The following is a 27245-nucleotide window of genomic DNA, read 5'->3' as shown; positions in this document are numbered from 1 at the left end:
GTTTCGAATCATGTCTGCAAAATAATCTAAAAAAGAAAAGGACACATCTAATATATAAAGTAAAGCCAGTATCTTTATCGTTATTTCGTCATCGATAGCTTTCTTCCTAAAAAATAATATTTAATTTTAGTTCGCCAATTGTTTTTGTTAATCTTTACTCAACACAGAGTAGGTGTTCATACCTGTTGTAGATACGTCTTCGACAATCATGCTGACAGTGGAATTGTTGCTGTGGAACTGAAGTATGCCCCTGTTTATCTCCCCGACTTACTTTCTCTTTGCAACGGAGTTTATTGTTAATCGCCCAAGGCGCCCCTAATGGGGAATGTCGACGGGGGAGCCCTATCCAACAGTCAGGCCATCGATAATGAATGAGAGTTTTACAAAAAGCATTTAAAAATGTTTTAAATGTATTGAAAAATAAAAAAAAACACGACTTATAGTGAAACTGAACTTATTCAATATTTAATAAAAAGTAAAACAAGAAATTTTCCAAAAGTTGTGTTATTCCTGCATCAAAACTAAATATTTCATTGGTTCATGGGTTTTAAAGATTAAAAATCTGTTTTATTATTTACTTTTAAAATTGTATTCAAAAAGGGGAAAGAAACACAATTCGATTTATTCTGAAACTGAATTTTATTCAATAAAAATAAAGCAAAAACAAATGAATTATGTATGTAAAATCCCATATGTTTGAAGCGGGAGACAATCAAATGCTGCAAAAACTGATTTATAAATTTAGGGAAAAAATAAATGAATTGAAATCGAATGATGAATACTTTTAAAATTAAATCGAACGATAAATATTTTTGAAAACGATAAATGTTTTTGAAAACGATAAATATTTTTGAAAACGATAAATGTTTTGGAAAACGATAAATATTTTTGAAAACGATAAATATTTTTGAAAACGATAAATATTTTGGAAAACGATAAATATTTTGGAAAACGATAAATGTTTTTGAAAACGATAAATATTTTTGAAAACGATAAATATTTTTGAAAACGATAAATGTTTTTGAAAACGATAAATATTTTTGAAAACGATAAATATTTTTGAAAACGATAAATATTTTTGAAAACGATAAATATTTTTGAAAACGATAAATATTTTTGAAAACGATAAATGTTTTTGAAAACGATAAATATTTTTGAAAACGATAAATATTTTTGAAAACGATAAATGTTTTTGAAAACGATAAATATTTTTGAAAACGATAAATGCTTTTTGAAAACGATAAATATTTTTTAAAACGATAAATATATTTGAAAACGATAAATGTTTTGAAAACGATAAATATTTTTGAGAACGATAAATATTTTTGAAAACGATAAATATTTTTGAAAACGATAAATGTTTTTGAAAACGATAAATATTTTTGAAAACGATAAATGTTTTTGAAAACGATAAATATTTTTGAAAACGATAAATGTTTTTGAAAACGATAAATATTTTTTAAAACGATGAATATTTTTGAAAACGATAAATGTTTTTTAAACGATATTTTTTTAATTAAATCGAACGATAAATATTTTTTAAGACGATAAATATTTTTGAAAACGATAAATATTTTTGAAAAGGATAAATGTTTTTTTAAACGATATTTTTTTAATTAAAATTTACGATAAATATTTTTGAAGACGATAAATATTTTTAAAACTGTAAATATTTTTGTAAAAACGATATTTTTTTTTAATTAAATCGAACGATAAATATTTTTTTAAACGGTAAATACTTTTTTAAAGCGGTAAATAATTATTATACAAAAAACTTTTTAAAAAAAAGTTTTAACAGAATTTAATAAATTAAAAAACAAATGAAATTAAAAATCTTATTGTAATGTCACGATTGGATTTAAAATTTTACTAAGTTTATTGACCCTACCATATCGAAAACAGAAGATATTTTCAAAATATATCGATGATATTTTTAAAATATATCGATATTTTCAAAATATATCGATGATATTTTTAAAATATATCGATGATATTCGATGAAAATGATGATTTATTATTAAGAGCACGCACTTATGTAAAAAATTATTTGTTTAACAAGTATAAAAAGTAAAGTTGGTTAATTTTAATGCATCAAACAAAAACAATCTTCTCTCCTTTCACCATAATCGCTCTGATCCTGATCACGCCCCACTTAAAATGAATGCATCTCGTCTTGGGGAAGCTCCGTATCTTGACAAGCTTCTGGGACTGACATTATCTCCTAATTTGAAATGGAACACATACATCAAATCTGTTGCCAATATCGCTGGTAAGATGGTTGGATCACTCAACCGCTCCAGTAGGTATCTCACTTCCGATGTTATCCTCTATCTGTATAAGAGTCAGGTACGCCCTAAAATGGATTACTTTTGCCCCATCTGGACAGGAGCTGCTAATACGCGCTATCCTGTCTTGATAGAGTTTAAAAACAGACTTTGAAACCTAGTAGGTGGTGGTCTTTTTTCTTCCTTGCAATCTCTTTCCCACAGAAGAGACCTCGCCATCCTGTCTCTGCTCTATCGCTATTTTCATGGTAAGTGATCATCTGAACTCCAATATAAGATTCCCGCTTGCCAAACTTTCACACAAAAAAAAAACACTCAACTGGCTAAAACTACTATATATAATTTTCTCTGCTCTCTATCTGTGCCTAAATGTAAACGCAGATTCCATGAAAAAAGCTTCTTTCCCAGAACTACCCGCCTTTGGAACACTGTTCCGCTGGCATACTTCCCGGCTAAATACAACATGGTAGCCTTGAATTCTAATCTAAACAAGTTCCTGTTAAGTCGTTCTCATAATCAAATTTCACCCAATTTACATTATTAACGATTACGTCACTACTACCTTACAATCATTAATCCTTATTCTCGAGTGGCCTTCTGGCCTTGATAAGTGGTGATTCCCAAGTAAAAATAAAATAAATCTAAATTTTCAACTTTCTGGCTAAAATCCATTTTTTTTTTAGTTATTTAAAATAAAATTCACAGTTAATAATGTTTGCTGTATTATCACGAAAAATATTTATACAAAATGAATCTTATTTTAAAATTATCTGAAAACGGACGCATTTTTCGCTTAAAATTAAAATCACATGTAGATTGGTCATCAAGTATAGGTTTATTAAATATAAAACTTTACAGTATTTTCCAGGCAAAAATACTCCTTTTTTAATTACACGTGTCACGTTTTTCGAAAAATAAAACAGTCGCTTTTATAAATCCCTCAGCAATTTCATTGAGAAATAAAATAGAAAAAAAAAACTATCCTTCATAATAGTCAGTACCGTAGCCGTTAAGCTTTATCCTGTGACGTTAGCACGTAACGTAACTTTTAATGAAAAGGCCTGCTATTTACGATATTCGTCGCTGTGCTGGCATTTTCTTTTTTGTAGGGTAGTAGTGTACGCTAATTTTACTGCGCTAATTTTTTTTTTTTTTTTTTTTTTCAAACCCACGCTTGACCATGTTTCTAGCCACCTGGTACAAAGGTAAATAAAATACCTCGTGGGAAAGAAAGGGGAGACAATAAATCTTTCAATATTTTATTTCAATTAATGACACTTGCAGCCTTCTCACCGAACAGCCGTACCCTAGAAATTATAAAATGTAAAAATACGAACGAAAAAGTATAATACGTGTGTTATGGGCTGGGCACAAAGGAACATTGTGTTCCTCATTAAATCTATGATGACATCGACTCATCCTGCTAGAGTTACATAAGATGTCAAATATCTGAAAAATATATACGTTTTATAGATGTGTCGCATTAATTTAATATGACCCGTTTCACATAAACAGTTGTTTTTATGCTTCTGTATTTTTTTTTTTTTTTTAGATAAGGATTGATAATTTGCATTATTTGGACTATTGTTCTCATTTTGAGTGTTATTCGCACAACGTTTTGATCAATGTAACCTTCGACCTTCTTCACGTCAAACTCATGACTTTTTTCTGTCGAACTCTGGAATCCGCACGGAATTTCGAATGGAAACCTTTATTTAATTCACGGGAGTAGCATGCTCTCGTTCTGTCAGCCATAACTAGGCGGAAATCCTAAATAATTTGCAATTGTATTTTTTTGTGTGTCGCCCGCACTGAGGATTGAACCTTTAAGCTCTAAAAGAGTGTAACTTATAACTGAATTTTACCAACTATCTTATCCACTACACCATGGGTCTTTGCGTGGATTAAATAAAAGGTGCCATTAGAAATTCCGTGCAGATTCCTGAGTTTGACAGAAGATTCCCGAATTCGAAAAGATATACTTGAAGAAAGGAGTTTAAAACTTGTAAAATTAATCCCCCTTACTAACTCCCATAATGGCATGCTCCTAACAAGAACAGATGAATCCTACTTTTATGCCTTTTGACAGCATTATGTGTCTCTATAAAGCCACCATTCGCCCATGCCTCTGTGCCGGTGCATCTACCTCTTGTCTCATCCTCTTAGACAGGACCCAAAAAAGTCTTTAATCTAATAAGTCCCGCGCTATCAGCCAAACACCAACCTCTGTCCCATCGCCACAATGTACTTTAATGGCATGCCCTCTGACGAAATCGTAGCACTTTGCCTCCTTGACGTACATGCTCCCGACCAAGCCGACAAACAGCAAAATCTCACCCTTTCACTGTTGAAGTTCCTGCATACCGAAAATCCTTCTACTGTAATAGTTCCTTCCTTCGAACTGGTATACTTTGGAATTCCCACACTGTTTCCTGTCTCTCTGCCTTTGAGATCATGCCGACAGGGGCATTATGAAAGGAGTTGAGAAGCTTGTTTGCATTACATCTACATGTTAGTACACGTGTTGAAATTCAAATGTAATGCGAACAGACGTCTTGCTTCTCAACCCCCTCCAGTGTATATCTGTAGACACTGTCCCAAATAGTAGCAATATTGTTACATATTCACTGCAGCCGGTCGTTCAAAATGCTTTTGTCCAGTCTGTATAAATGTTAGCATCTACTTTTGTCGCTCGTACAAGATATCCACACACTGACAGCGTATAAAACACAACACAGTTGATGTATAAAAAATATATTGTTTTTATTACACACCGACAAATCAGCTTTGGATTATAAATTATTACTGGTGTTTTAATATTTCTGAATGCGCATGCAGTGGAGTGCGTGGTTGGGTCGGATTTCGAGCGGTAAAGAAATGGTGATAGTCCCTCTCTCTCTCTCTCTCTCTCTCTCTCTCTCTCTCTCTCTCTCTCTCTCTCTATCTATCTATCTATCTATCTATCTATCTCTCCTTGACCGATTGACTGATTTATCTTTGTGACGATTTATTTATATAAACAATCTTTCACTATTGGAATGTTTAATATTTCCTAGTGTCTGTTGTTTCAATCCTTTGGCCGATATCATCTCACATATTTCTGGGTCAAATTATGCATTCCATTAGAAAATGGTGGAAAGTCGCGCATTCTTTACCTGGAATCCATTTGTGTGTCTACAACCCGCCGAATGCTTTTTCTTTCGGGGGTTGCCTGACAATATCCAACAATATTAATTGTTTAAGGTGAACAAGAGTAAAACAACATCAAAAAGTTTCAAGGTACCGAAAGAGTTATTGAAATGTCTTTTATGTGAATCGAAATCGTGAAATCTTTTTGCATGTGACTGGTTTCCTTTGTAACACGTCAACGACACGACATGAAAAAACATATAGTTTCATGAGTGCTTTTCTTTTATTAAGAAAATAGTTACCACTTACCAAGGCTAAATACCACTCGAGGATAAGTATTGATTATGATTATCATCATCATCATCGTATCGTATAAATCCGAAGTTTCTATTGTTGGCATTAGTTTTCCCGGCATTTTTCAAGTCAGAATTATTTCTAGAAAGACACCAGGTACTTACGAGACGGACCACGTGAAGGTTGCCAACATCTTAAGTGAAAGTGATTTTTTTGTGGAACAACTGGATTCTAACTTGGGACACCTACGTCGTCAGTCCGTGTCGTGAACCATCGAATCAGCATCACCTCCCATAAGTATTGACGAGATGGAATGATCGTTAGAACCATATACAAAAACTTGTGGAGATGGTTTTTGATATGAATCTGTTAGTATTGGCTTTGAAGAAGATCAAGTTGTATTCTCTAAGAAAGCATTCTTATAGCAATATGTTGGGTGATTAATGAAAACGGACAATACTATGTGTTTTCTATTGTTTATTTCTCGCTTGGACAATACGACTTCAGTGTAAAACAGTATTTGGACGCACCTCATTTAAACGATATGTATCACATATTCTTGAATATAAATGTATATCGCGTATCCATGTATGGACACACGGTAAAACCCGCTGACACTTTTACTATCATCGGGTTTTTATTACGAATGTATTCGTTGGATGTTTTGGAGCATGACAAAAATGCAATAACACGTGTCTATCGCAAACGATATTTATTGGCACATATTCACACCAAGTAAAAACCCTTGTATAAATGCAAGTTCATGTCTATAAAGTACATACCTATTAGTGTTGTGACGATTAATCAGAATCAGGAATCGGAACTTTTGGGGTATTGGAATAGGTATCGGAATCGGAAATTTTTTTGCCTAATTTCCGATGCTAAAAACGATTCTTTTATGTGTGTTGTCTTGATTTTCTATTGCTGGCACCAATGTTACAATCATGACTGTTTTGATTTTAAACAACCAGTAAAACTGAAAACTATACATTCCAACATAAATGTATTTTTTGACGCCTGCGAATATATATACACATATTACATTTATTTTTACGGTAATCCAAAAAATAAACAACTTTATAGCTAAATATTTAGGCGGATTACAATAATCGGAATTGGTAATTGTATCGGAATCGGAAAAAATGTTGGAATCGTCTCATCATTAATACTTATCTATCTATATATCTATAAAAGTGAAAGTGTATGTCTGTCTGTCTGTCTGTCTGTCTGTCTGTCTGTGTATCTGTGTATGTGTGTATGTGTGTCTGTGTGTGTACATTTCCCTACGCAATAACTCTGTCAATTTTTAGTCTACACTCGAAATTTGATATGCAGGGTACTGAGATTTGGTAAAATCTTTGTGATAGGTTTTCGGTAAAACATTTTGCGATTAAGAGGTCAAAGTTCAACAATTTGACTTTTGAGAACTCTACCAAACTCCTCGAGAATTTTCGGTCTAAACGCTTGAAATTTTAGATATAGGTTTATTGCACATGGATCTAACTTAATAATTTAATTTGACCCCAAAACAATAAATGTTAAGGGCTCATAATAGGGGTCAAAGTTAAAAAAATTGACCACTTTTTTTTTTGCTCAGCATACATCTTCAAATACGCGGGCAACGCCGGGCACCCATGCTAGTATATATATATATATATATATATATATATATATATATATATATATATATATATATATATATACTAGCAGTTCAGCCCGGCGTTGCCCGGGTGTTTGGATGTGTATGTTGAGCAAAAACAACAACAAAAAAATGCGGTCAACTTTTTAAACTTACCCCTATTATGACCACTTAACATTTATTGTTTTGGGTTCAAATCCAGTAATTAAGTTAGATCCATGTCCAAGGAACATATATTTAAAATTTCAAGTGTTTAGACCCAAAATTGTCGGAGGAGTTTGGTAGAGTTCTTAAAGGTCAAATCGTTGAACCTTGACCCCTTAACAGACAAATTTCTTGCCGAAAACCGATCACAAAGATTTTCCCAAATCTCAGTATCCTGTATATCAAATTTCGAGTCTGTAGACTTAAAATTAACAGAGCTATTGCGTATGGAAATGTACACAGACACACAGATACACAGACGCGTTCACTTTTATAGATATAGATATATATATAAACAGCATTTAAACATTACTGTTTTGGGGACATTTTTTTGTTTGTTTCATTTTGAACAGGAGGAGAGAATTCAATTTCAGAACAATTAAAAGATTCCAATAACACAAAGTAAAACGTTAATTATCTGAACATTTATTGAATTAAAATAAAATTAAGAAAATTTTTAACACCACAAACTAAAACATTAATTATCTGAACATTTATTGAATATAAAATAAAATTAACAAATTTCTAATAACACAAAATAAAACAATTAGCTGAACATTAAGAAAATTAATGAAAGTTGTCATTATATGAAATTCATTTCTGGTTATTTAATGCCGAATCCAGTATTATTTGAAAAAGCATTCATGCTTCAAGTTCTTTATATCTTCAAATATTTATTCATGGTGTTTTTTTTTCTTTTTTTTTACATGGGAATCAGCACTTATCAAGGCCTGGAAGCCACTCGGGGATAAGGGTTATTTTGTGTACAATAATCAATGGGATAATATCGTAGTAATAGTTGGTACTGGAGATTTGATAAAGTGTCTTACTAAAAAGAGGGCCATTAATCAGGAAATTGTTCATGTTGGACTTGAAGCCTCCCCAAGACGAGAACCATCCATTTCAATTGATGCTAGATGAGGAACAGAGCGTTGATGGTGTAAAGTTAGGAGCTTGGTTTTAGATGCATTAAAAGAAACCAGTCATCTCTTCCCCCACTGAACGACGCGCTCAAGATCAGAGGAGAGGGAATCAGAGAGAGCTTTGTCATTTATGGCCTTTGATGTGTTGCCATAGATGGTCGTGTCATCAGCATATATGTCAACGAATGATTTAAGTATGCGTTTTGGGAGATCATTGATGTAGATCAGGAAGAGAGTTTGGCCCAAGATGGACCTCTGGGGGACTCCAGCATTAATACCGTGGGTCTCTGATTGCTGCTCATCAACCACTACTCTTATGAGCCTATCGGAGAGAAATGATTTAATTATTGAGAAAATATTTCCAGTGATACCATAGCTGGAAATCTTGTGAAGTAGGCCCTTATGCCAAACCTTATCGAATATGTTAAGAGCAATTGCCCTAGAAAGGAAGCCTTTGTCGAGAGATTCACTAATCCTATGGGATATAACTGTTAGCACATCAGCTGTAGATCTAGCGGAACAGAAACCATATTGCATGTCACTAAGGAGGTTGTTTCTACTGAGGTGGTTGACTACTTCTTTATTTAATATGGATTCCAGTAACTTACTCATGACACACAAGAGACTTATTGGTCTGTACTGAGAGGGAGATGACTTATCACCTGAGTTCTTCAATATGGGCATACTGATGAGGTTTCCCAGGGTGTTGGAAAGCACTTCTCCTTAAGGCAACGCTTAAACAGTTTTGTAAGTATGGGGGCAAGTTCTGGTCGAATCTTTTTCAACACTGTAATTGGAATGCCGTCTGGGCCAGTTGCTTTACTGGAATCAAGGTTCTTGATTAGTTTGGCGACCTCGTGCACAGATATTTGTATGTTGGATAGTGTGTTGTCTGTTGTAGGAGGAAATACGGGGAGGTGATGACCTTCGTCGCAGAGGGTAGAGTTAGCTGCAAAGTTCTTGGCAAATAAAGAAAATTGTAGTTTTTGTTTTCTGCTTTGCAGAACATGATTGAGTTTTACAAAGCGAAGGGAGAAAAACAATAACATCAATGTTTGGTGCATTTTAGGTCAGGAAGCCAAATCAAGCCAAACTCCATTAATAAATATTTGAGGATATAAAGAACTTCAGCATAAAAACTTTTACCAAAATTACAGGATTTAATATTAAATAACGCGAAAAGGGTTGATATGCCGTAAAACGAAACAACCAAACGAAATTATTATTTTTAATATTCGTTTTTTTTTTCTTGTCTTTTCTTTTTGTTTTTTCCCTTTTTCTTTCTCGCGTACTTTTTTCTTTCTATCATTCTTTATTTTTTCCCTGCCTTTCTTCCTACCTTTCTTCCCGCCTTTTTCATTCCGTGTTCCTTGGCCTTTTATATTTCGTTTCGCCAAATTTCTTTTCATTTCTTTTTTATACGTTTAAAAATAGGTTGCATTTCTATTCTTTAAAATAGTAAAATTTGTTATATGATATATATAGTTAAAAATTTAATAAATGCCTTCAGCAAATTTCTCGTATTCGTTTGCTAACTACAAAACACTTATACGACAAACAAAATAAGTTTTGGTTTAAAAAAAATAGTGCCGGAGAGAAAAGGTTTCACATATAAGTTTCTTTTCTTATTTATTTATTTTTCTTTTTTTTTTTTTAAATTTATTTATTTGTTCTTTTTTTAGTTTTTCATATTTGGAATTTTCTGGTTAAAAAAAAACTGTGACACGTGCTTTCAAAAATATGTTTCCTGGAATTTTGCTCGTTTAAATATTTCTCGTCAATTAAATTAAAGGGAAAGAAAGAAAAAAGAGAAACAATAAAGAAAAAAAAAGAAAAAAAAGAAAAAGAAAGAAACAACAAAATGATCAAAAAAAAAGAACGCAGAGAAAGAAAAAGCAAAAAAGTACAAAAAAAAAAGAGAAGGGAAAAATTTTTTTTTACTGTTTTTCGTTTTAAACAAGACAAAGTGCCTCTTGATCTTAGGAACTACTACTTAAGAGAGATATCTGTTCATATTATATTTAAACTTCTGCAGGTTAGCACTATGAGGAAGCAAGAAACAGAGAGATAATTCCAACGTCTAGCAGGGAAGAAACTATTAGAGTAGAAAACTTTCGGCCTCTAGAGACCTCAACAGTGAGGAAGTGGGATTTTGCTACTTGTTAGATTAGTTGGAAGTATGTACACCGAGGAAACCAAGTGCTACGAGTTCATCAGAACATCTTGCATTAACATTGCTGCGATGGGACAGGAATCGGAGCTTCACCGATAGTGCGCAACTTATTAAATTTGATACTCTTTTTCTGGACCTTGTCACAGAGGGAGAGAGACTAGTGGTAGACGTGCCATCCCAGATGTGGCAACAATACTCATGAGCGAACTGTGATTTTGTTAAAGATCTAGGATGAGAAATTTTCTATTGGGTTGAGAAGAAAGTTCTTGTGGAATGTTTAATTTTGATTTCAAATAAGTTTCCGTTATAATATCCTTCAATGTATATATCCTTTTAAATGGTGTTTTACGCTCTATTATAATCGTTTTAAAATAATTGTTTTCTTTTCAGAACGTTGAATACAAGATGGAAAAACGCAAATTCACACTATTTTCTTATTTCAATTCAAGCTAGGGCCAAAAGCTACTGAAACAGCTCACGATATCAACGAAGCATTTGGCCCATGAACCACTACTGGAAGCACAGCACAATGGTGGTTTAAGACATTTCGTGGTGCCGACGAGAGTCTTGAAAATGATGAGTGTAGTGGTTGGCCATCGGATGTTGATAACAATCAATTAAGAGCTTTAGTCGAAGCCAATCCATGCACAACTGTTCGAGAACTTGCTTCTGAATTAGATGTAATATATACAATGATTTCCAACCATTTGAGAGAGATTGGAAAAACAAAACAAAAACTTGATAAATCGGTGCCTCACGAATTGAATGACAAAAAAAAAAAAAAAAAAAACGCCGTTACGAAGTGTTAAACTTCTGCAGGTTAGCACTATGAGGAAGCAAGAAACATTTATGCAACAAGAACAAATTGTTTCTCGACAGGGTTGTGATTTGTGATGCAAAGTAGGTTCTTTACAACAACCGGCGACATTCAGCTCAGTTTTACCACTAAACCCGACACTTCTCAGGCCAGAGTTGCGCCAAAAGAAGGCCATGCTGACTGTTTGGTGGTCTGTAACCGATCTCATTCATTACTGTTTTTAGAATGCAGACGAAACCATTATGGCAGGGAAGTATTGCCAACAAATGGATGGAATGCATCTAAAACTTTGACAACAACACCCAGTATAAGTCAACAGAAAAGGGCCAATTCTCCTTCACAACAACGTCCGACCGCACATTGTTTAACCCTCCCTGTAGAATTGGGCTATAAATTCTGCTTCATCCACTATACTCTCCAGACCTCTCACTTACCGAGTTTCACTGTTTCAAGCATCTCGACATGCGTGAGAAATGCTTCAAAAACCAAAGCGATATCAAAAACACCTTCAGCGACTTCATCGCCATTAGAACGTAAGATTTTTACGTTACTGGCAAAAATACACCTTTTTTGCGTTGGCAAAAATACACCTTTTTTTGCGTTGGCAAAAAATACACCTTTTTTTGCGTTGGCAAAGGTGCATTGATTCTGATAGTGTTAAATTCTGATGAATAAATTTTTGTTTGAGCTGAGATATGTTCATCTGATTTTAAAAGTTAAAAACCGCAAGAACTTGCTTGTCAACCTGATATTATTACATTATCATTTCTTGTTTCAGATTTTTTTTACATGAGGATTGATAATCCATTTATTTTTTGTACTCTTTACTCAGCCATGCGTTCAATTATTATCAGGATAACTTCTTTTAAACTCTTCGGCCTAACATTTACAGAGAACATGAACTGGAATAGATACATTGAGAGCATTGCCAAGGCTGCTGCAAAGAAGGTGCTCTCTCTCTCTCTCTCTCTCTCTCTCTCTCTCTCTCTCTCTCTCTCTCTCTCTCTCTCTCTCTCTACCGTGCTAGAATATTACTCACGCCTGAAAGTATCCTGTACCTCTATAAGGCCACCATTCGGCCATGTATGGAGTACTGTTGTCACATTTGGACTGGTGCATCTGTTATTTGTCTCTCACTCTTGGACAGGGTTCAAAAGAGAGTCGCCAACCTGATATGTCCTGAACTGTCATCTAGGCTTCAGCACATCAGCTGTAGACGAAATGTTGCATCCTCTACCTGTTCTACAAATACTTTAATGGTGAATGTTCTGACGGACTGCAAGCACTTGTATCTCCTCGGCGTGACTACCCCCGACAAACCTGACAAGCAACTAAGTCCCATCCCTTTACAGTAGAGATCCCTAGGTGTAAGAAAACCTTTTACTCCAATAGTTTCTTCCCCAGAACTGCAAGTCTTTGGAACTTCCTTCCGGGATTCTGCTTTCCCAACTGTACTGATATGCAGAAGTTCAAGTGTAATGTGAACAAACATCTTGCTACTCAACTCCCTTCATAATGCCCCTGCTAAGTCTTTATTTCGGTTTCGATTCAAGCTATTGCACCCAAGTCATATGGACATATTTTTTTACTTTTTAAATTGCAACTTTATAATCTATAAAAAAAATCGATAGAACATTAACTCTATAATAATATATACGAAATCTGCAAGAATTAAAATATCATATTTAAGCGTACTTTATGACCGGTCTTTGCCGGGCGTCGTGCTAGCTTAGATAAATACTTTTTCAGTGTTAACAAAAACGTTACAACGATATCAAAGCGTTTCCCTTTACACTGAACATCTTCAGTAAACATCAATATATTACATATGAATGAGTTCACTGTGGAATTTCCACAGATCCCGCTAGTTTGTATTATTTTGATTATTTGGACTACTGTTCTCATGTTTCGGTATTATTTTCATAGCTTTATCCTCTATTACTAGCATACTTGTCTATTATAAAATGTTTGACGAACATAGCTAATAAAGTTGATATAAATTCTAGAATGGGTCTTTAATTCTATATTTTTATGACCCCCCCCACCCAACGGAATATGAACACTCAACCTTCCTGTTTCATAGTCATTTATACATAGATGACAATAAACAAGATAGCACGTGTAGGGCGTCCGATAGCATGGCTTCTTTATTTAGGGGCAAAACTGCAGTGCCAGTGACATCGCTCAAGGCGGTGTAGACCCTAATTTGTTCCTTGTGCAATATTTCCCTGGAATATACAACCTTTCAACAGTTTGTTGGTCGTCTTCGTTTTTCTTACTTCCTCAAGCACATAGCAAATTTTTGGAACTGTTAAAGCTCGATTCTTTTCATTTCAACTTTGGGCACCCTTGTAATTTTGCTTAAAACAATTGAATAATAGAGTTCCATTGTAAGAAAATTATACCTATTCGTAGAAACGAGTTGATTCAATGCATTGATGCGTACAACCTTGTGACGTTTTGATATTCGAAGACCCAATAAAAAGTGAAATTTAGATTATTTATACAACTGTTACTTAACCTTTTCTTTTTTATGAAGTCGAAATGTAGCAACAGGTACTTTTTCTTGTGGTTAATAAAACATTATCCTAATAATAATTGAACTCATTGCTGAGTGGAGAATACAAAAATAACATAAAAAAGGACATAGCCAAACAAAAATAAACAAAAAACAAGTTCTTTAAAAAAATGTCCTGAAAAAAATATATGAAAATATAGACCATTTTTTTTTCTACTTGTACAAATGTCCACGCTAAAATATGGAAGCTTTCTTGTCGATGACGATAACCCGTGACTAACGGCAAATTTGGTTTTCACGTCAAGAGGAGTGTATTTGTTGAACTGAGCGACAGGAGTTGGTTACACAGCTATGTCTTCTCCCGGATAAGGAGAGAGAATTTCTTTATATATTAATAAATACACTTCAACCATGCCATACAAAATTTATCAAGTAAAAAACTGCCAGACGAAAGCATTCTAAATGTTTAGGAGGAAGGAAGAAAGCAAATAGCAAATGCAATACCCTTTTGTCGTGTGGAATAAATTGGGAAATATTATCTGCTCTATTTCCATAAAGATTCCTTTATTTTACCATTTCTTCTTTCTATGTCATTTTTCAAACTTTCCACATCGATCCGTTTTCTTTCTTATTACTTTGTTTTAATCTCACTGACTGGGAGCAGCTTAGATAAGTAGGTCCCGTAAACGAGCCTCATTCTGAAAAATCTTAGCTGTTAGTTCATGTGACATGTGACACCGTTGCTTCCACCATTATTGACCCTTTTTATATTAACTTATCTTGCCTTTGGTTGCAATTATTTATTTATTTTCACTTGTTCGTTATGTTTATAGTAAGAAATGTTCGGAAATTCTTTGAATTTTTTCTTTCTTTAATTCTTTGAATTTTTTTTTTTTTTAGTTTTTTAGTTTTAGCTTAATTTGCTTTTATATTTCACCATTTCGTTTTGTAGTAATAAATGCTTCATTACATTAAACCCCGACCTTGTTTCTAACTCTGCCCTCGTGGAGAGGCAAGTAAATAAGAAGTAATATTCGAGCTGCGATTGAATATATATATATATATACATGTGTGTGTGTGTGTGTGTGTGTGTGTGTGTGTGTGTGTGTGTGTGTGTGTGTGTGTGTGGACTAATATGATTGCGTAAACATGAAACACTATTGTCTGTAGATAATAATGAATAATTATTATTTAATTATATTTAGCAAGCCCCTTTAAGAATACTTAAGGATGGGCACTGTCTACAGAGTTATAATTAAAGCAATCAATTAGCATGTATGCAATGTTCACGACTTCCGCTCGTGCAAACACAACACTAGTGTCTGTAGGTAAAAATGCATAATTATTATTTAATAATATATATATAATGTAGTAGCATGTAGCGTAACGGATAAAGTACTTAGTAAAATTCAGTTGTAAGCTACACACTTCTGGAGCTTGAAGGTTCAATCCGCAGTGCTGACGCGAATACAATTACGAATTACTTAAGGCTTCTATTCGGTCAAGAACATCCTACTTCCGTGTATTTAATAAAAGGTTCCATGCGAAATTTCGTGCAGATTCCTGGGTTCAATAGAAAGATTCCTTGAAGAAGGTAGGAGGTTATATCGGCCTAAACGTTATGAGAATAATACCCAAGTAACCGGATAATCCAAAATAATACAGATACGAATGATACTGCGAAACCTAACGAAGCATGATTCTTTCTGCCATTTTTGACAAGGAGTATAGTACATTCATTAAAAATAAACTCGCAGTGGTTCGTGTAATCATATCAGTTCGTCGAGACCTAACAGGTCACGACCTTACTGGCATGTTGGCATCTGAGGTAGTTTCATATAATTGTAAGTTAATCAAGAGGAGCTAATTATCAGCCTTGTTTATTTAAAGAAAGAAGTTATTCATGTCAAGAGTCTCCAAACTATCACCGACGTTTTTCAAGTGCTTATTTCGGTGCACACGTTCGAATCACGTGGGCGTTTCGTATATTTTTTTTTCTCTAATATCTTACTCGTGTTTCAGTTTCCAGACATAAGAATACATAAACAAAACTAATCGTCTCATTAAATACAATGTACGTGTCATGTGTGTGTGGCGTATGTTTCTTAGCTGTGTGATATATATATATGTGTGTGTGTGTGTGTGTGTGTGTGTGTGTGTGTGTGTGCTTACTAGAAGATGTGCCCGGAGCTGCCCGGTATTAAACGTGACGTTAAATTCTTTTTAAAAAATGAAGTAAAAAAAAAGTGAAAAGAAACTGAAACATGTGCATAATTGCGTTTTTTTCTAAGCAGTTCATTTTTAGCAAGTACAAAAAATATTCAAGCTGAGATTGAAACCAAAACCTAAAGACGGTGAGTCAAGTACGGCAGCCTTTAGACCAGCTTGATACGATCTTTAAAAAGTGTGTTCAGACCTATTTATTCTTAACATAAGAAACCTGTCATGTTTCACAATCGCGAATGCGCATTCGGGAAACAGTTGACAAACAGATAAAAATCAGATGACTCACACGTACCAATTTTTCAATTTTGACCCAGTTTTTTCGAATGAAAACCGATTTAAAAGTTTTCCATGTGCCTGAATACTCTAAATGCCAAATTCTGTAGATCCAAATTCGTTGAGTATATAGGTTGAGAAGTGTCCTCACATGCCTACACACAATCATTCTCATTTTTCTAGATATATTATATATGCGCGCGTGCGTGTGTGTGTGTGTGTGTGTGTGTGTGTGTGTGTGTGTGTGTGTGTGTGTGTGTGTGTGTGTGCATACATAATTATTTGTGTAATACAGAAGATCAGAATAACGTCGGTATTCTTGGTTTCAAATTCTAACAAAAGGGGCCTGTAATGAGCGACCTTACCGGACTCTCTTCCGTGAATACTGATTATAGGTTCGTTTTGTTAGGATCTCAAACCTGTCTGTGAATACAGAAAAAATATTCTTAGAATAACAATAAAAAAATAAAATTCGACTAAATTAATAGTGATAATAATAAAGTATTCTAACTACGCACTGTAAAGATATAACCAGCTATTAACTCGGCTATTAATTCGGCTATTAATTCGGCTATTAATTCGGCACATTCGGGTGGGAATAACAATGAATTTGGTTTGTTTACTCACTAAATAAAACTCCACATGTGTGCATAAAAAGACAAGCTAGTATAAATGCGATTGATTTTAGCTTGATGATTTCCCCACGAGGATGAAATATGGAAGATTGGTTGTAGCTTTACTGTGTAAAAAAATAGTGAGGCAGAAGGAATGGGGAGAAAAGAAAAATGATTTCACATGCATGGATGGTCGAGTGAAGAATGATACCGGACTTTCACCAACTTTTTTTTTGGGGGGGGGGGGGGTTATACCGTCATTGGATATTCTATTCTTCACTCGGCCATCCATTCGCGTGAAATCATTTTTCTTTATTCCCCATTCCCTCTGCCGCACTATTTTTTCACTTTTACCAAGTAAGCTCTACGGCTTACTCGTAGTTGCATTAAATATTTTGCAAGCAAAATACGATTCCGTATTTTGATATTTCCTACCCTTTGATGAGAAGGAAAATATTTCTTTCGAAACCCCGCGGATTAAGGACAATCCACTTAATTTGTGTTTCCTTTTTGAAAATTAAATATGTTTTTAAGTCTTCTTAAAGTGTTTTTAACATGTTTTATTAATTCTTCGTTCTTATATATATATATATATATATATATATATATATATATATATATGTGTGTGTGTGTATATATATGTGTGTATATATATGAATATATAAATATGTGTATGTTTATGTGTATATATATGTGTGCATATATGTGTGCATATATGTGTATGTATATATATGTGTATATATATATGCGTATATATATGTGTATATATATGTGCATATATATATGTATGTGTATATATATATGTGCGTATATATATATATATATGTGTGTGTGTGTGTGTGTGTGTGTGGAATAGAAAGACCTTTTACATCTAGGGATCTCTACTGTGTGGGGTGAGATTTAGCTTCCTATCGGGTTTGTTGAGGGTGTTTACGTCGTGGGGGGCACAAGTGCTTGCAGTTTGTCAGAGCATTCTCCATTAAAATACTTGTAGAACAGGCAGAGGGATGCAACATTTCGTCAATGGGACAGAGGCTGAAACTTAGATGCCAGTTCAGGGCCTATCAGATTGGCGACTCACTTTTGAACCTTGTCAAAGAGCGAGAGACTAGTAGCAGATGCACCAGCCCAAATATGACAGCAATACTCCATACACGGGCGAATGGTGGCCTTATAGAGGTACAGGATACTTTCGGGTGTTAGTAATTTTCTAGCACGGTAGAGAGAGCCTACCTTCTTTACAGCGGCCCTGGCAATGCTTTCAATGTAATTGTTCCAAATCATGTTTCCTGTGAACGTTAGGCCAAGCAGTTTGAAAGATGTACTCTCAGATAAAGTGTCGTTGGCCATTGCTATTGGTGGAAGAGAAGGTTTCTTGTATTTATTGAAAGAAACTAGTTTAGTCTTGGCGGCATTGAGCGTGACCATCCATTTTTGTCCCCCATTCCACTACAGATCGGAGGTCATCTTCTAGTGTTTCTGCCATTTCTTTAGATATGTGTTCATTTGTTTTCCTGTCGTGCCTGTTATATATACCCATCTGTATATATACCCATCTCAGAGGCAATTTTGTCGGGGAGGTCAGATAAACATTTTTCAGAACAGCAATTTATTGTTTGAATAGAGAATACACATCCTCAACCCATGCATTTTCGATGTAGGCTCATCTCCTCAGAGGAAAAGTCATTAGGAAATATTAAATCTAATTCGAAATAATATTTGTCGAAAGTCCATGAGTTAAGGAAAACTATATACTAGGGGCGTGCAATAAGTAATTCCCCTGACCCACTTCCAATTGTCTGATCTAGCTGAAATTTTGCATGTGCAGTGATTTATATCTCTACGGGTTATGTGGCAAATTACAGCTCTGAACTAATTGTGGTTTCTGTTTTACTGGTCTTTGAGCTGAGTCAGGTGTTAATGGAGCCTGTTGAATGTCGAGCAGTGATCCGGTTTTTGTATTTGAAACGACGCACACCACAGGAGACTTTTGATGAAATGAAAGAAACTTATGGTGATAATGCCCCATCATATGACCTTGCAAAACGTTGGCATCGTGAATTCAAACATGGCCAGAAGTCTGTGGAAACAGCTCCCAGACTTTGTCGCCTCCCCCCTTCTGCCATTGATGAGGCATCTGTCGTTGTTTTTGAAAGGAAAGCGTTTCCCAGATGATGCAGCCTTGATTTCTGAAGTCACGTCATGGTTGGAGGACCAACCTGGGGTGTTCTACAAAAACGCTCCAGAGCTGCATCAAACGATGGGAGAAATGCATAACTCTGGGTGTTTCCTATGTAGAGAAAGACTAATAACTGTGCCAAGTTTCGTTGCTCTACTGCTATGGGAAGTGTGTCAGGGGCATTACTTATTGCACGCCCCTCATGTATATATATATATATATATATATATATATATATATATATATATATAATTCTGTATGTGTATGAGTGCAATACTTAATTGTATATTAATTGTTATTCACTTTTTTTTTCAGATTCGTTATGATCGCTTCAGTCCGGGAATTACTTATGAATTCTACATTCCGATCCAAAACCTGAACGAATCCAACCAGCAAACACCACCTGATCCCTCTCCCGGAATTCCAGAGTCGGAAAAAGAACAACCACAAAACCAACAACCTCACCAGCGGCGCACAGTAGTTCGACGGCCACATCCAAACAGATTTCAGCGGAGACAAGGAAACTTTCATTACCGCCGCCGACACAAATATAGGTACCATTCAAATCGACCAAACTTTCGACCCACCGCTGAATCGTCACCATCTCGCGTTGCACCGTACCGGCATCTGCAAAGACTTCCCCATCGAAACAACCATGTAACACCCCAAGAGCAACAACCGATTAACAGTAGACAGCAGGTGGCGGCCAGGCCGAATATTATCCCTTCGAGAACCTTCGTAAATAGAAAGCCATATCCAGGCATCCTACCAAATCGTAATAGAAACCCTCAATATCACTCTGGATCGGTGGGTGATCGTCGATTTCCGTTTTATGCGGGAAGACACCCGGTTTCCCAGGACACAAGGTTTACCGGTGCCGCGAACGATCTTAGTATCAGAAGGCGGCCGATACTCTTAACGAACACAGACAACTCAGATTCGTCTCATTCATATATTACTAACCAAGCGCAGCCGTTGGAGATCCCGGAAGTAGACGATTTCGAGTCATACGAATGGAAGATCGATGGCTTCACCGAGTGTTCGCGCACGTGCGGCGGCGGCTTCCAACAAACGAAAATCGTGTGTGTTAAGATTCGCAGTCAGGTGACGGTGACGGCCGAGAATTGTAACCACACGCAGGCCCCTTCCCAGCAAGAGGTTCCGTGCAACGCGGATATCTGTCCACCATCGTGGCAAACCGGAAACTGGTCATCATGCAGCACAACGTGCGGACCGGGAACACAAAAAAGGAACATTGAATGCACTCAAACGATTTCCAGAGGAACAACGGTTCGTATTGGAACATGTTTTGATTATCATTAAATATGTGTAAATTATAATCATCAGCAAAGCATGTGTAGATTATTACTAACTAAGCACATGTATAATATTTTTAGCTGAACACATGTAAAGTATTACAAACTAAACACAATGCATTATTAACTTAATCTATGTAAAGTATAATTGGTTAATTACGTGTAAGATATTACGAGCTAAATACATGTAAATTATTACTGGCTAAATGCATGTAAAGTATTTCAAGTTAAGCACATGTAAAGTATTGCTAGCAAAACACATGCAAAGTATTATTAGTTAAACACATGTAAAGTATAACAGGCTAAATATGTAAATGCATGTAAAGTATTACTAAATTAATACATCTAATATATTATGAACTTAAAGCATGTGAAGTATTGCTAGCTAAACACATGTAAAGTATTACTATCTAAACACATGTAAAGTATTATTAGCTAAACACATTTAAAGTATTACTAGCTTAACACATGTAAAGTATTTCTGGCAAACAAACATGCGAAGTATTATTAGCTAAACAGATGTAAAATGTTACTAGATAGACGCATGTAACGTATTACTAAGTGAACACATGCAAAGTATAATAAGCTTATCACGTGTTAAGAATTACTAACTAAACTTCATCCAAGCTTCAGCCTCTGTCTCATCGGCGTAATGTAGCATCCCTCTGCCTGTTCTACAAGTACTTTAACGGTGAATGTTCCGATGAACTACAAGCACTTGTGCCTCCTCTACGTAAATACCCCTGACAAACCTGACAAGCAGTAAAATCCCACCCCTTCACAGTAGAGATTCCTAGATGTAAGAAAGCCTTCTACTCTGATAGTTTCTTCCCTAGAACGGCTAGACTTTGGAATTCCCTACCAGGTTCCTGCTTCCCCAACTGTACTGACATGCAGAAGTTCAAGTGTAACGTGAACCGACATCTTGCTGCCCAACTCCCTACCTAGTACCCCTGTAGCCTGTGTCCCTAATAGTAACCCTCTATATCAAAGTGGCAATGTGCCTTGTTTGGGGTGAAAATGTAATAAAAAACAAAAAACACATGTTAAGTATTGCAAACTAATCACGTGTAAAATATTGCTGCTAAACACATGTAAAGTATTACTAGTTAAACACCTGTAAAGTATTACTAGTTAAACACGTTTAAAATATTTAAAATAGAAAACATGTTCTCTTTTTATCGCTACATGCCTATTTGGATTTCCTGTATAAGACATTATATACTAACACACAAACTTAATTCTATTCTCTGAATTTATCATGAAATTCTTACTTTTCTGCTGAATCATCATGTAAAAAAAAATTCGTTTTGAAATTATTTCTACACATCGATATCCAATTCTATACAATCAAACAAAAAACTTATTGTGTTTGGATGTTTTGATGGCAGTATTGATGTCAATAACTTTTGTTTGTTGGCGGATCCAGATGTTTGTCTTTCTGTCTTGTAGAGTGATGCCTAACATTATTATCTCTATCTTCCTTTGTGCTACGATTTCACCTTGGCGAGTTGTCAGGGCCCATATTTCACTACCGCACATCATTACAGGTAGTACATATTCATTGAAGATCTTCCCTTTGATTGACATATTTGCTTTTCGGCTTCTCATGACATTCTCCACTTTCTTAAAAGCAGACCATCCCAATGCTACCCTTCTCTTTATCTCAGGGAGGAGATCTTCATCTCCATTTGTAAAATAATGTGTGAAATCATCATTGTATACAGCAAAAGCGTGAGTCTTGTAAACACACACAAATATATATATTTATATATATATATATATATATATATGTATGTATGTATGTATGTATGTATATGTGGAAAATAAAAAAGAAACAAAAACTACCGTAACAATTTCTGTTTTATTCTTGTAACAATTATTTAAATGAAGAAAATAAACAAGTTGTATTAATTTTTCTTTATTTTTGTAACTAATTTAAAGTAAACTTTTTTAACCATTTTTTTTTTTGCCAAACAAAATTGAACACAATTAATAAGATAACCAATTTTTGTGTTTTCCATTATTTTAGAACATTTTTTAAAAACTATTTTATGCTTTTTTTCATGTATTTTTTTTTCATTTTTTCCTGTATTTTTGTAACTAATGTAAAGTAAAAACAATTTGTTATTTATTTTTGTGTGTGTGTGAGCAATTTATTGTCCTGTAGGCTGCGCTACCGTTTTTTAAATTTTTTATTATTATTATTATAAATCAAGACAGCCAGGATATCCACTTGGGATTAAATAGACTTTTTACAATCGCATCAGAAGTGTTGTAAGAAAGTTCGGCAACCGGGTAGCTTTCCGATATATGCTTTAAGATGGAAACAAAAGCGATTAATCGTTTTTGTTTGGTGCATCTGCTGCTAGTCTCTCGCTCCTAGACAAGGTTCAAAAGAGAGTCGCCAATCTGATGGGCCCTGAACTGGCATCTAAGCTTTAGCCTCTGTCCCATCGACGAAACGTTGCATCCCTCTGCCTGTTCTACAAGTATTTTAATGGTGAATGCTCTGACGAACTGCAGACACTTGTGCCCCCACGACGTAGACACCCTCGACAAACCCGACAGGCAGATAAATCCCACCCCCACACAGTAGAGATCCCTAGATGTAAAAGATCTTTCTATTCCAGTAGTTTCTTCCCCAGAACCGCTAGACTCTGGAATTCCATTCCAGGTCCCTGCTTCCCTAACTGTACTGGCATGCAGAAGTTCAAGTGTAACGTGAACCGACATCTTGCTGCCCAAATCCCAACATAGTGCCCCAGTAGTTACTGCCTCTGATAGTAGCCCCCTACACCAAAGTGGCAATGTGCCTTGTTTGGGGTGAAAATATAACTAAAAAAAAAAAATATGAAACGACATCTTCCAGCGTCTGTAGTTATAGGTCTAAGGTGGAGATATTCATCTTGTATAAAGTGATTAAACACAGCCGTTTAAAGGTGTGTTGTTTGCTTAATTTATTGATTTTTTTTTCTTTAAATATTTTCCCCAAAGATCGTCTACTCTTTTGCCGTACATTGATTCATTGACCGGCGTCTTACGTCAGATTACAATTAAACCCGAGCGCGTGACGTCATGTTTCGAACACATCCGAGCAGACGCGTGGTTCAAATTCTGCACAAGTACCAAATAAACAAAATTGATATTTGACAAATAATTTTTTCCCTAAATAAAACCTCATTTCAATTTACCGTCAGATAAATACATTCAAAGTTTTAATAACTTGCAATATATCGTGCTGACAATTTTTCTAAATGGCAATTTTCCCGCCATGACAATTTTGCACCTTGCAAACTTCCACCCGCCAACTATCAAATTGAGAATTTTCCGCGCACGGCCACAACATTGTGTTTAGTGTGTGTAGTTTTCAAATACAGCGGTATTAGATTGGTAACAGTCATCGTCCAATGATTGTACCGTGTATCCTGTGTGCAGTGTGTGTCCTGTGAATGACCACAATTGCTCTCAGAGGCATAAATAAATCAGGTGACACAGTTAATAACATAATAATAACTAGCAGAACGTGTGGAAATTCCACGGTAGTTGATTTTTTTTTAAATCATGTTATTAATAAAATGAATAAAAAATAAAATAAAACACGTAGCGACAAATTCCAAATAATTTTTAGCAAATTCTTTTTTTTAACCTTTTAAAGTTGAAAATAATTGATTTAAAAAATTTACAATTGTTTTTTCAAAGAGAATTCAACACACAATAGATTGTTTTATTTTGTTTTGTTTTTTGAATAATTTTTTATATAAATCATAAAGGAACAAATGTCAATTCACTTGCACATTTTTTTAATTTTACAAAGTAATTTTTTTTTTTAATTTTACAAAGTAATTTTTTTTTTAATTTTACAAAGTAAAATATAATAAAAAAATAAAATATAATTTTAAAAAAAGTAAGATATAATAAAAAAAACTTACTGTCACCTCTCAACATGACCTTTTTAAAAATAATTTTAAATAGCCAATTTGAAACTGTAAACAGTCATGTTTTTTTTTTTTAATTTTTGGAGAGGAAATGGGCTTAATGATTTTAACTGATAAAGAGCGACTATAAAGGGAGGTAATTCGTTTCTAATCAATTGATTTTTTTGTGACACCGGACGTACATACAAGTAAATTAATATTTAGATAAAATCAATAACAGATTTGTTAGATTGAGATAAATGCATGAAAATGCTTTAAAATATTTATATCACCGAATGGTGGATACTTAGGTGATACTATTAATAGATGTACCCGGCGTTGCCTGGTATTAAACCCAACGTTAAAGTCTTTAAAAATGAAGTAAAAAAAAAAAAAGCCGAAAAAAAACTGAGACGTGTGCATGCGAGTATTATGTTTTTTCTAAACAATTCACTTTTTGTGAGTAAAAGAAAAAATACTCGAGCTGAGCTTGAAATCAAAACATAAAGACAGTGAGTAAAGTACGATAACCATTAGGCCAGCTTGACACGTAGCCCGTGAGACTTTGAATCTCTACGGTTCCAGATGAGCATTGTCTGAAGATAGCGGTTTCAATCCTACCAAAAGCCGGCCAGAGGCTTACTTGGCCAAAACGTGGTGAGACGACAACAACTACAGATGGCAGTGATTGCTGAGAATGCAGTTAGGAGATTCGAAGTTCCTATCCATCGCGGTTACCACCTGACGAAGGCCAGAGGAATAGTTGGCCGAAACGTCATGAAAACAACAACTAATAAGGATGAAAACAACACCAATAAAGATGAGAATAATAGTCCGAAATAAAAATAAATTATTATTTAGCGATAGACTTTTTTTTTTTACTTAAAACATTATAGTAATTGTTCTACTCGCTAAATTGTCGTAATTTTTATATATATTACTATTTTCAGTGTGACAATTAAGTAAAAAAAAAAAGCATATGTCAACTATATGTTAACAAAAAAAAAACATATGTCAACTATATGTTAACAAAAAAAAAACATATGTCAACTATACGTTAACAAAAAAAAAAAACATATGTCAACTATATCTTAACAAGCATCGTTTCTTTTTCCAGTTGAAAGTTTCAGCCGAGCGATGTGGCGAACGGAAACGTCCAGCCATCATTCAACAATGCCAAAATGATCCGTGCGCAAAATGGCTGGTGAAAAATTGGGGCAAGTGCAAACCGGAATGCGGTCCGAGTAGCGTAAGGAAAAGAGTGGTAAAATGTGTCAGTGGTCATCTCAACACTTCTATCCCGGCACGTTACTGTCCGAAGCCAAGACCCCGGCGAAGTGAAAAATGTGCCCATGACAACTGCCCACCTCGGTGGTTCCTCTCCGATTGGTCAGGTCAGTGCTCCAAGTCTTGCGGCAACGGAATTACCACCCGACAGATTGTGTGTGCACGGGAGAAGGGAAATACGCTACCACCGGAGCGATGTGGTGTTGATAATAAGCCGGAAATAAGAAAGAATTGCGAAAATGTACATCCGTGTGGAGGAGCGTGGTTCGTGGGACAATGGAGCCAGGTAAGTAGAGGTCATTTCTTATTCTGAACAAAATGTTAGTGCTATAATATATATATATATATATATATATATATATATATAGTCATCCACATACAGTATTGTTTCGTTGTTTCACAGCTCATCAGTGCGGCTAGACAGGCAACTACCTCAAGCCAGGATTGCAACCCGATAGTCAAGGCTCCTAACCATTATGCTATCGGCGGCTGATGAGCGAGTCATGAGTGTAACGATGTTTTGACATCGTCCGAAATACCTAAGCTCGATTTGTTTACATAAAGAGCATCGCTTATACGCTAATGGTAATTCGTGTCCTTTATTGGGGCATAGTCATAAAACCGTTAGCAATAGGGGCAAGTAAGTTAATTAAGGAATGCATAAAACTTAGGAACATCATGATAGTTAACCAATACAGAACTCCGAAAATGTGACAGTGATACATGTTTATTCACACGAGGCGGCATATTCAGGGCTGCAGAAAACGATTGCCCTTTTGTATCTAAGAAGTTTTTTTTTTCTTTTTATGGAAAGCATCTAAGAAGTTTTGTTGGCTTGTTTTTATAGAAAGTATCTAAGAAGATATTTTTTGCAAAAAATGTTTCAATAAAATAAGTAGTTAATTTTTTTTATGACGAAAATAATTATGTGTGTGTGTTTTTCGTGGAAACAACTATGATCGAAAACAAAACAATGTTTCTTTCAGTCATCTTACAGAGACTTTCGCATTTTTTTCGTTTATTTATTATTCTGTGGTCTTCTGTTATGACAGAAAGAGATTACTCCTAGGAAAGGCTTAATAATTTTATATAGTGTGATGTAGTCCATCCTTGATTTTAAAACAAAATGTTTTTGTTGCAATTAATCGATTTCATTGAAATTTGTCGTCTGCTGACACTTGATTAGTTAGTCACGTCGGCATTTTCCAGCCGTTTACCGTAAACTGCTGGAAGATTCTGACACGACCTTGGATTAGGTTCTAAATCGGTACCGAAAATTTAAACAGTATTACGGCTGGCTATACTTCTGTAATATTTACATTATTTATACGGTAAATAATTTTTTGGGACATTTTTTTACTATAGACAATAAAACGAAAATGAAAAACAAGTAGTGCCAATGATATTTATTGGGGGGTTGTTTAATGTTCTATTTTTGATCAATTATCGAG

The 27245-nt window shown here is 34.9% G+C and overlaps 1 protein-coding gene across 2 annotated transcripts in view; it reads left to right on the top strand.

Annotated features, from left to right (window-relative positions):
* The window catches only part of LOC145270132 (thrombospondin type-1 domain-containing protein 4-like), a 256325-nt gene that overhangs the window by 206700 nt on the left and 22380 nt on the right, over positions 1 to 27245 (top strand). For both annotated transcript variants that reach the window (XM_080125744.1, XM_080125741.1), the window contains exons 4-5: positions 19590 to 20564; positions 25625 to 26080. In XM_080125744.1, the coding sequence (XP_079981870.1) occupies positions 19590 to 20564; positions 25625 to 26080 (1431 nt within the window). The remainder of the gene's footprint in view (positions 1 to 19589; positions 20565 to 25624; positions 26081 to 27245) is intronic.

The sequence above is a fragment of the Euprymna scolopes genome, chromosome 4, assembly GCF_053919585.1.
Source record: "Euprymna scolopes isolate OS-2025 chromosome 4, ASM5391958v1, whole genome shotgun sequence".
NCBI lineage: Eukaryota > Metazoa > Mollusca > Cephalopoda > Sepiida > Sepiolidae > Euprymna > Euprymna scolopes.
Note: the sequence above shows the minus strand (reverse complement) of the source record. Positions and strands in the feature narration are given on the sequence as shown.